Source organism: Scardinius erythrophthalmus, assembly GCF_964197995.2.
Source record: "Scardinius erythrophthalmus genome assembly, chromosome: 20".
Taxonomy (NCBI): Eukaryota; Metazoa; Chordata; class Actinopteri; order Cypriniformes; family Leuciscidae; genus Scardinius; species Scardinius erythrophthalmus.
Window position 1 is genome coordinate 10,008,386 of NC_138240.1, and position 12,084 is coordinate 10,020,469.

At 35.2% G+C, this 12,084-nt stretch overlaps 1 protein-coding gene across 3 annotated transcripts in view; it reads right to left on the reverse strand.

The window, feature by feature from the left end:
* The window catches only part of prkcz (protein kinase C, zeta), a 111,051-nt gene that overhangs the window by 25,010 nt on the left and 73,957 nt on the right, over positions 1-12,084 (reverse strand). For all 3 annotated transcript variants that reach the window (XM_081348879.1, XM_081348881.1, XM_081348880.1), the window contains 5 exons: positions 11,408-11,504; positions 9,107-9,165; positions 8,702-8,890; positions 3,412-3,509; positions 2,622-2,708 (listed from right to left, as the gene is read on the reverse strand). In XM_081348879.1, coding sequence (XP_081205005.1) covers positions 2,622-2,708; positions 3,412-3,509; positions 8,702-8,890; positions 9,107-9,165; positions 11,408-11,504 — 530 coding nt within the window. The remainder of the gene's footprint in view (positions 1-2,621; positions 2,709-3,411; positions 3,510-8,701; positions 8,891-9,106; positions 9,166-11,407; positions 11,505-12,084) is intronic.

Here is a 12,084-nt window from a genome sequence, read left to right on the forward strand (position 1 = left end):
TTATCCTGATTCTTTAATGAATATAATGTTCAAAAGAATGACGTTTATTTAAAATAGAAATCTTTTGTAAGATTAGAATTGTCTTTACTGTCACTTTTGATAAATTTATTGTATCTTTGCTGAATAAAAGTAATAATTTCTTTAAAAACAAAAAAAATCTTACTGACCCCAAACTTTTAAATAGTAGTGTACAAGGCTTTATATTAATACATTTGAGACCATGTGTCAACCAATCAGAATCAATGCTGAGGTACTATAATCTGTACAATAAATGTGTATAATAATCAGTCCTTTAGCCTCCTTTACCTGTATGACCATTAGCGATGTGACAAGCGTCCAGTGACAAGCAATTTCTTGAAATTAGCATTGAATACTAGCAAAAAAACAGTGGAATGTTTTTTTTTACACTTTAGTGTTCAGTTAAGTAGATTGGGATGTTGACCAATGACATTTCACAGTGGGCTACCCAGCACAATATCGCATATAAGGAAAAAAGCAACTGTCAATATAATGTAAAGTCAATATATTTGTGAAATTGACAGAACATTAGATAAACATGTATATAATTTTTTTTTTAGCCTTTCCCAAGCAGGAGCTGTGTGTCTAACTGTCTCAACCCTGTCTAAAGTTAGAAAAAAGAAAGAAAAAAAAAAGAAAGAAGGTGTTCAAAGTAGGAAAAAATGAGCGGTGACATTTCCGATCAGGTTTCACGTCTGGCACTCTGAATCGTGTGCTTCATGTCGGCGATCAGCAAAGGCTCGTGAGACCTTTAGGAGCAACTCATGAATATTTAGGCTCATTACTCGTAATTAGCATGTGGATTTGCATATGTGTGGTGTGCCGGACGCATATTGATAGGACTGGTCGGGGTGAGCTTGACTCAAATAATTAGCCTGCGTTTGATCTCAGTTTATCAGACGTGTGAAAGGGGGCATTTCAGCAGCGCTCAGATCAGTCGCTGTAACAGGATTCACATCATCTAACAGAGTAATATAGCCTAACAGAAGTGTATGAGATCTGCATTCAAACCAAGGCAGTGGCTTTAGTTCAATCATTAGCACGGACAATTTCAAGTTAATAAAACTACACAGATGAATCGTGTTGTTGAAGACAATCTGCGATGATGAATGCCATGAGCCTAAAATTTTCTATTTGAATCATACGAAACAAAAATATTTTCCCTGTATTTCTGAACAAATAATGCAGCCTTGATAAGAATAAGAGACTAAAACATTACATTTCAAATGCATAAAAAATCGTATACCGACCCCAAACATTTGAACAGTAGTGTCCATTTATTTTGCTATCATAACTACTATTAAGGGCCGTTCACACCATAAACGATAACTTTAAATTCTCTTTTTATGCTCCCTGGTTATGGAACGAACAGCAGAGTATAATAATGTTAGAAGCACTCCCCTCTTTAAAAGTTTTTAAAAATCTCTTATGGACCAATTTAAAAGGAAACCTGTGCATGTTTTGTTAGATTTTTAGTTCTTTATTTGTATGTTGTTTATGTGAAACTTTTTGCACTGCCATATTGATTCCAACAATATCGTTTCTCTGTGCCATTATCGTTATAGCTGTGGTGTGAACTCTGCTGTTCTTTAATATTGAGAACGATTTTTAGCACTATGGGCCCTATTTTAATGATCTGAAACGCAAGTAACTTTGTGGGCGGATCTCGGGCGTTGTTGCTATTATACCGGCGGGATAAATGACTCTTGCACCCGACGCAAATCTAAAATGGGTTGGTCTGAAGTAGCTACATTACACATAGGTGTGGTTTGGGCGTAACGTGCAATAAACCAATCAGAGCGTCATCTCACATTACCATTAAGAGCAGTCGCGCTTGTTCCATGGCGGATTGCTATTATAATGGCGGATTTGCCAGGCGCACGCCAGGAGCGGTTCACAGCCGAGGAGACCGACGTTCTCGTCAAGACCGTAAAAGACAGAGAAGTGACATTGTATGGGGATGGGAGAAACACAGCCAAATTATCTGTGTAGATGAGAGAAGCAAAGTGAATGCGCGTTGTGCACACACTACATTATAGCCAAGCATGCGCCCTTAAAATAGCATCTGAATAATGCGCCACTGACTTTAGACTAGGTTTTTCCTGGTCTGTGGCGGAATTGTTTTCTGAAACTGCAAAATAGCACCAAGGAACGTTTGCACTGGAACACGCCTCCTCTTTTCGCTGAACCGCCCCCGGGAGCGCAAGTTCATTCCCTAATTTACCGACGTGCGTCTGTGGAGGGAAAAGTCCGCTGTGTGTCGGGTGCAGAATAGGAATGATACATGCGAGTCAATTGCGCTGGGTGCAAGATAGGGCTCTAAATCTTAATCGTTATCTTTATAATTATTGTCCTTGGTGTGAATGGGCCTTTAGTCTATATGGTATTATCTATATATTTATAGTTGCTGCTGAACAGACCTGCAACCCATTTTTTGCCTAGCAAACCACCAGTTGATAATTTTTCATCTAGTGAACTACTTCATTGGAACTCATTGTTACTTTTCTCATTCATCCATCCATCCTATCCCACATAAAATTAGGCCTAATCTAAATGAAAAATATAAAATCAATCAATCTTTTTTTTTTTTTTATTGCACATACCTGGCATGTTCCTCTGGAAGCTTCCGCTGCCTCTGCATATGGAACATAAGATCTCCTCCATTCACATACTCAATCACTAGAAACAGCCTGAACGGAGAGAAGGAGACATTCATCATTTCTTTATAGTTTTTGTTTCAGATGTGCTGTATGTGAGAGATATACTGGCTACACTGTACGTTCACACTACGTTTGGTCATGAAAAGATTGACAACCATGTTCTATAACAGAGACCTTAAATTTTCCAGTTGATTTACAAAACTTGTGAGTAATTTCTCACTATTGTTAGTACTGTCAACCTCTCAAGTTATGAAAAACAGCAGTAAATAGTGATATTGTGCAGATGAACAGCTAGAAGAAGAAAAAAATCCTGTTGAGTTTCGGTGGAAGAGAAAGAAAAAAGCTTTGGCTGCATTTCAGAGGGAATGAAGACAGCAGGATTGTTCCAAAATGCCCAAAATAGCTCAGAAGAAAAGACACAATATTTACTATCATTATCTGTTGCCATGGTTACAGGCTGTAAACATGGCTATCACCATTGACTGGTTTCCTGTTCATACAGACATTATTTGATCCGCTCATACCTGCAGTTTTATGTGCAATTTTAATGGCAAATCTGTGAAAAAACACCGTTGTCAATCTCAAACGCTTTTGTGAATGCAACCATAGTTTAACAAAAACGTCCATTGTGATTTATTGTTACACATTTTAAGACTTTCTCGTGGCGAAGATTTCTTATTTTAAGTGTGCTATTACAGAAAGCTTTGGTGAATGAAATACATTCTCCTCTTACCGGCTTTCTGTCTGAAAGCAAGAGTGAAGTCCCACTAAGAATGGATTGGTCGATGCTTGTTCAAACACATGTTTCTCTGTCTGGACCCAGTCAATGTCCTATACCAGGAAAAAAAAAAGAGAGAGAGAGAGAGAGAGAGAGAGAGAGACATTTGCCTTATCATGAATAATGAACTGCAAATGATCATGACAGGAATCTGTTTCACTGCTTTCTAAGAATTAGAGGAGAGGACATTATGTTTCACCGCCTCTACTGGGGGACTATTTCAGGATAAAGAAAAAAACAAGCCTGTGTTTTCTGAGAAAAACCTCATCTATTGATCGTTTAACAACGGAAAACACTTGGCACTATTGCATGCTGTCACTTTGGGGAGTCAAATCTCAGATTTAAAAGAAGAAAAGCACCTTTCTCTTCTTCTTTAAAAAGTGCAGAAAGGAAAGACAACAGAGAAAAGAGAAACAGACATGTAAATAAATCACAAGATAAGCCATTAAAGGTATATATTGTACAGTATCTTTCAAATGTACACCTAACACTCATTTTCTATCTGTCAGAACAGAAGCAAGATTACACTTTCGTTTCACAGAACCGTCCAGACAGGATGTTACAAAACATCTGTATTGAGAATGTCTCTGGGTGTGAAGACACGGCTCAGTGATGTGTTGATAAAGTCAAGTATTTTTGTTCTGTCAACACTTTAACATTAAGCAATATTTGTAACCAGCTCAAAGAACTCCGGAGAACGTCTGTTACTCAATAACTAAAGTTGAAAAATGACAATGAACGTCTTTTGAGAGGCTAAGGGTGAGATGAGACATCTCAGCCCAAACAAACACTTTGTTTTTCTATCATGTCTGGACGTTTTCATTGGCGAATACTGTTTTAAAACCAAGCTAATGATGTTTTCTATCCCCTGACCTTATACTTAAAGGGATACTCCACTTTTTTTGGAAATAGGCTCATTTTACAACTCCCCCAGAGTTAAACAGTTGAGTTTTACCGTTTTCGAATCCATTCAGCCGATCTCCGGGTCTGGCGGTACCACTTTTAGCATAGCTTAGCATAGATCAATGAATCGGACAGGACCATTAGCATCTCTCTCAAAAAAATGACCAAAGAGTTTCGATATTTTTCCTATTTAAAACTTGATTCTTCTGTAGTTACATCGTGTACTAAGACCAACGGAAAATGAAAAGTTGCGATTTTCTAGGCTGATATGGCTAGGAACTATACTCTCATTCCTGCGTAATAATCAAGAAACTTTGCTGCCGTACCATGGGTGCAGCAGGCGTAATGATATGACACAGCGCCTGAAAATAGTCCCCAGCTCGGTAACTTCCAACGTGACCGGGACTAAGTTTGTCTAACCTATTAGACCTATTTTCAGGCGCTGCGTCATATCATTACGCCTGCTGCACTCATGGTACGGCAGCAAAGTTTCTTGATTATTACGCAGGAATGAGAGTATAGTTCCTAGCCATATCAGCCAAGAAAATCACAACTTTTCATTTTCTGTTGGTCTTAGTACACGATGTAACTACAGAAGAATCAAGTTTTAAATAGGAAAAATATCGCAACTCTTTGGTCATTTTTTTTGAGAGAGAAGCTAATGGTCCTGTCCGATTCAATGATCTATGCTAAGCTACGCTAAAAGTGGTACTGCCAGACCCGGAGATCGGCTGAATGGATTCGAAAACGGTAAAACTCAACTGTTTAACTCTGGGGGAGTTGTAAAATGAGCCTATTTCCAAAAAAGTGGAGTATCCCTTTAACACTAACAGACACTTGTATGGATTTTTAATTTTTTTTTAATTAGCATATTTAATAAGTTATGTGCTTTTCCTCATGGGACTTTTGGCCCCACAATGTAGGCAAAACATTATCCACGCACACACACACACACACACAGTCTGATTTCCAAAACCAGAACAATTTAATTTCCTGGACGAGTGGAAAACAGATTACAGAAAAGCAGTGTCAGCATAAAGACATGAAGAGAAACAGATGATATACTGTATGTTAATTTTCTCTCTTCCTACATTTCTCCATCTTTCTTTGTTTTCTTTCTCTATCTTACCATCTTTCTCCCCTCAATGGAATAGCCAATCGTTCTGCTATCAGCCTATTGAGAACATAAATATTTGTCTTGTCAAATAACACTGACCTCTGACCTCGAACATAGTATGTTCCCAGTATAATGCATTATTTTATTATCATTGAGATACTATTATTTATTTTAGTAAATGTTGTTGTTTTTATCAGTTTTTTTATGTCTATATATTTTTTTTATCATTACTTATTTCACTTTTAGTTTGAGTTATTTTACTACATCAAGTTAAACTAAACAAAAATGAGAAATGTTGCTTTGACAACTAACTGAAATAAAATATGTTTCTGTTTTTTATACTATTAACTATTCAGTTAATGTTCATTTTAATAAATGAAATTTTTTACTTTTTAATTTTGGTTAACTATAATAAACCTTTTTGTAATCGACAAATAACATGGGCATTAATTAATTCATTAATGTTGTTCATCATCAGGATTTTAAGCTAAAATTAATATGAATGTATTATAGGGAAGTGTATTTTAAGTACTGTGACTAGTCAGCATTTTTCTAAGTTTTTTAGCGTTTTTAATTTTTAACCACTTTAATAGTCTGCAGTTAATTCATGCATAAATCTCTCTCAATTCATATGAGGTGCATAAATGCATATATGATAATCAGACAAAAATTTGAAAAATGTTGTCTAAAATAATTTTAACTAGAAAACGGATAGTTCCAGTCCTGGATGCTGACAGGTCAATACAGCAGTCTAGCCAAACTAAAATAAACACAATAGTAGCAGTTATGATGCAAAACACATGTTTGACCAATAGCTATGGTGTATTATACGTATATTACTGCACAGTATCCATAGAGAAAAAACTATTATCCATAGTTTACTTGTAATATTTATTTTTTTTGTAACGCCTTTGTAGAAGCAAAAGACTTTAAATGTACGACCTTTTTAAGACCTGCACAAATAAAATTAATACATTATTCCCATACATAGTAAGCTCATACAATCTCAGAATAAATCATATATCCCAGATTCTTTTACTTAACATTCATCAAGAACAGAATATTAGCAAAACAGGGTAACTGCAAGTTTAAAATACTCGAGACATTTTATTCAATATATACTTATGCACTGAAATTAGTATATTAATATATCAATAGTATACATACGAATTGGATTATGCTGATAGGATAATAGTGTGTTTAAAGAAAGGCAATAAAAAGGTTATTGTTGTGCAGCAGCACCACGTTTTGACTTTAAACATGCATCGCTCACACTTATTTAACTCCATCGTGACCTTTTGAAAGTTAATAATCCGATTCCTGTATTCCAGTCCACAAAACCTCTTCAGACCTCTTAAAATGATAAGTAAGACTTCTGTTATACCATTTGAGACATTTTATGACCTTAAGTTTGATTTAACTGAATTTAAGACTTTTTTTTAGAACCAGCAGGGATCCATATTGTGAATGTAGTCAAAGTTTAAGGGGTTGAACAATACTTTATGTGACTATATTTACAATATAGCACATATGTTATTGCTTAAGTACATCATGTCAAACTGCAATTTGTTGCATAAAATGCCAAACCAAGTGCATCATTAAATTGCCTCACTAAGCCTTAATAAGTGTGACTGCACAACATACACAGAACACACATGTACCAGTTTAGTATAAGAAAAGGAGAACACATTCCTTGAAGGAACGCCTGCCTTCCAGGAAGCAATTACATTGTTTGTGCATATTCAGAGTTCAACTGCATGTCTCTGTCATTCTGGAAGGACCTCTGCTCTTCGTGAACTTCATTCATGTGCGTTAGCTGACAGCCATGTGGCTTTATGTTCCTGAGCGAGCCAAGTTTACAAAGACACAATAGCTTTGACTGTACAGAGTTTACATTGTGATGAATAGCTGTAGAGTTCAGTTTGTCTTTCTATTTGATGCCTGTTCACACATATCAGGTTTCATTACAGGGAGAGAAAGAAAGAGATATCGCTAATGCTATAGTGCACAGAAACTCGGTTTCTCTTTGATTTTACAAACAAAACAAAAAAGTCTCTCAATGTTATATTGTGCTTTTTAGAATAAAGTCAAATCCCACTGCATTTAAAGGCTATATTCAATAAATACACTCATATTCAAAAGTTTGGGGTCTAAAAGATTTTTTTAGATTTTTGAAAGAAGTCTCTTATCTTAATTATGGCTGCATTTATTTAATCAAATATACAGAAAAACAGTAATATTGTGAAATATAATTGCAATTTAAAACAACTCTTTTCTGTTTTAATATATTTTAAAATGTAATGTAATCCTGTGATGTAAAACTACATTTTCAGCATCATTAGTCCAGTCTTTAGTGTCACATGACCCATCAGAAGTCATTCTAATATCCTGGTTTGCTGGATTTAATATTTCTTATTATCATCAATGTTGAAATCAGTTATTTTTGTGGAAACCGCAATACTTTTTTTTCAGGATTCTTTGATGAATAGAACTTTAAATCGTTTTATAGAAGAAGTTTAAAAGTGTTTTTTTAAATGTATTTTAAAAATTCACTGACCCCAAACTTTTGAACGATAATGTAATTAAATAAATAAATTAAATTACATTTCTTAGTGCATTACAATAAAAAACTATATATAGCCTACTCAACTATATAAAACGTTTAATATATGATATAAATTCTAACATATTTCAAAGTGAAATTAATCACCAAGAATCTAAATATACAAAACAAAGCAATATCTTTTCTCAGAAAATTGAATGTGGGTGTAACCAGGCTGCTTTTAAAACTGAATTGATGCATATAATGATAATCCAACTCTTATGACCATTATATAAATTAGCTATCTTTCCAAAATAGTAATTTTTTATTTATTTCTCTTATTATTTGCAGAAGTTTCCTTTTATATTTTATTTTATTGTATTTATTTAATTATTTAAATGCCATTCTCATTGATGAGCTTCATTTGACTCCTAAAAATATCATGCGGACACAAGAAAAAAATATATAATTCACATGCAAACAGTCTGATAAACAATAAGAACAAAGTGCCAGGAATTTAAAACGAGCACGATCCCACAGCACCACCTACTGGTGTCAATTACACAACAATCACACGTCCAAACTATAGGAGAACGTCCTGCATTTTCCCAGATCTGTGAGGACACTGACACACCATGATAAAACTGAAGAAGTCTCATCAGCATGACAACACAGGCTGTTACCTCATCATCATGGACCAGCTCTTTCTTCACCACCTTCATGGCGTAAATCTGTTCGTTCTTCTTGAGTCGGACAAGCAGCACTTTGGCGTAACTGCCCCTCCCGATGACCCGGATCATGTCAAAGTCCCCCAGGCCGAGACACTGAGAGATCTGAATCCCCTCGATCCCGTCCACCACCGCCTTCAGATCCTGTGTGCACACACAGCGGAAACCTTTTGTCCAAACTGTTAGAACATTTCTCTTGGACAAACTCAAAAATGCTGCAGACATACAGTGAGGTTTCATGTTACATGTGTTCCTTTAAACAGCAGATATAAAGAATGTGAGTAAGAGCATTTGTATATGATTATTAGCGAATGAAACCTCGTGGAAATTTGGGATAATCAGTTATGAGCTGCGTCTTACCTCTGTGTCATCTTCAGCTTTCTCCACTTTCCGGTTGTGTGCTAAGAAAGGGACTGGAACTGAGAGACAGAGAAAGAGAGACTTTCTTATTATTGTCTTGTCCTTTACATTTTTGTTCTGCAGTGTTATTCATTGAATCTTTCTTTTTCCAATATTCTATATATTTTGTCTTTTTGAACTTACGATTGCAGTTTTGTTTTTACACTGTTTCCTAAAGTTCACAGCAGTTGGATAAGCAAGTCTGATTCATTATAGTCAATTGGTTCATTTAGAAAAACTTTTTTTTTTTTACTATTATTTTGCTGCATCACACAAAATAACAATAATTATCACCAATCACTATAACAATAATAATTAATAATATTATAAATTTATATATTAAGAGAGTATAGGATAAAGTTTTTCAAAAAAAAAAAAAAAATTGTATTTCCCATTTAAGTTTCACAGCAGTTTGAATTAGTTGGTCTAATTCGTGAACTGGTCCTTTCAGACAGTTCATTTCAATGCAGTAGTAAAAAAAAAAAGATTCATTAATTAGTTGTATGCATCACTCAGAAATAATAATACTTGTCAGCAATTATTATTATTATTATATAAATCTATATATTAGGAGAAAGTATTTTAACATTGAAAAGAATGACTTTTTTCCCTTTAAATTTCACAGCAATGGGATTGGGACGTTTAATCATTTTCATTATAGTGAATTGCTTTATGCAGCAGTTAAAAATGAAAAAAAAAAATAGTGTAATTTTAACTGTAAAATATTGTAAAAACGCTAAATGTTAATAGGTTAACAGTAAGTTCCCGTAAAAACGTTAACCGGACATTTCATGTAGTTTGCTCTTTTACCACCTCCATTATCATGGTGGTTGTCAGTGTGTGTTAAAGGCACAAGATAGATTTTAGCAGCAGTGTGCATTGTTGGATTTACCGGTTTAAATTGCAATTTTCTTATTTGCAAATTACAGTTTTATACTGTTTTTATTCTGTAAATATCTTTACATTTGTACTGTATTTTTTACAGAATTATTCTGGCAACCACAGCTGCCAGGATTTTTTTTGTAAATGAACAGGATTAGTTCGATTCATCACTCAGAAAAGTTCCCAAAAAACATTTTACACTAAAATACATTGTATGTTTTGAATTAGACTAAATAAATCAAAATGTTGTTTTTTGTTCTAAACCTAACTTACAGTTTAACCCCCAAACAAAGTTCCCCCTTACAGTTGAATCACTTCAAAAAGTTTTTAAATTAGTGTAAAGTGCCCCATTATGCTTTTTTTTTTAAATATTACCTCTCATGTTGTGAATGTAAAATGTCTGTAAAGTTTTAAAGGTCAAAGTGCACAGCAGATAAAGTTATTGTCTCCTAAAAGAAAGAATCGATTCTGAACTGAACTGAAACGAATCGTCAGCATATCCTGTCTTACTTCCTGTTACATACCTACGTAACAATGTAACAAATTTGTACAGCGCCAGCCTATGGTCTTCATTGGCTGCCCGCGAATGATGTGTACTTTGACCCGCCCTCATACACTGTAGATGTAGATGTAGCTGAAGCCTGGAAGAGTTTGGTTCGTGTTGCCGACATGTCAAGAAGACGCTGTTTTCTGCGCTGTGAATCAACCTTGCACGCACTTCAAAAAGATAAGGACTCACAATAGAATTGATACGGAAAAAAAACGGCGCCATCGTTCCTCGATACCACTGAGCAAGCACCGAGGAAGCCTCCAGAGCTGAAATTCAGATATGGAAATGGGCGTTTCGTTTCCAACACGTGCTGTAAGAAGTAGACCAATCATAAAAGACTGGGCCATCTGACCAATCAGAGCACAGTAGGCTCTCGGAAAGGCGGGGTTTAGAGAGACTGAAGCTCTCTTTGAGAAATTAGGTGATGTGCAATGTATACTGTGAGAAATTGCATGTGTTTTTGACCTTGGATGAATTGTAAACCTATTGTAGAAGACCTCCAAAACAAAATTAAGAACCTTTAAAATAGCACAATAGGGGCACTTTAAATTAATCAAATTCAAAAGAACAATTTCCCTTCACAAATCACCAAGAGAAATGTTTATAAGATTCCAGCAGGGGGAGCCACAGACTGGACTGTCTCAGAGGGATGAGCATGTCTCTCTCTCTCTCTCTCTCTCAACTGGGTCAATGTGACATTACTCACACCTGATGTACTACAGTATCCTACCACAGTCAGCAGTGCCCTCTGACAGATAGAGGACAGAATGACCCCAATACCCCCACAAAAACAGCATTTACACATGCACACAGTGGAGATGGAGACCTACTTGCGTCTGTTTCTTCAGGGTCCTCAGGGGGGAGCTCCACTTCCTCTCCACTTTTATCATCATCTACCAACGGCTCCTGTGATGGCATGACTGGATCCTGCACAGAAAAAACAGATGATACGGGCAAGGTATTTTTCAAATGTCTTTTTCCCCTCTCCTCTTTGAGACTCCAAATCAGAATCTCACTTATCCCAACATGAAATCAAAACCTATTTACTTTCTTAATAAAGGTCCCTAGTGCAAGAGATTTTCATAATCTTTTATCAAAATCTATTAACTTTCTCTACCTCTGAAATGAATTTTCTTATCTGTTGACAAAACAAAAAACCAACGTTAACCAACGTCACAGTTTGCCTCTTCACAATCCAATTAAAACACAACGGATACAATTATTCCATGTTCTACATTATTTCCCACTGAATACTGTTTCACAAAATGTCATATTTTGAAATGTTTCTGAAACTTTTTAAACTATCTTGACCACAAAAAGTAAATGAATCAAGTAGACAATTATTATTATTATTATTAACATATTATTGAAACATTAATATAATATATAATTAGATAACAATAATAATATGTGACCCTGGACCACAAAACCACATGGGTAAATTTTATAAATTGAGATTTATACATCATATGACAGCTGGATAAATAATATATGATATTTCATATCA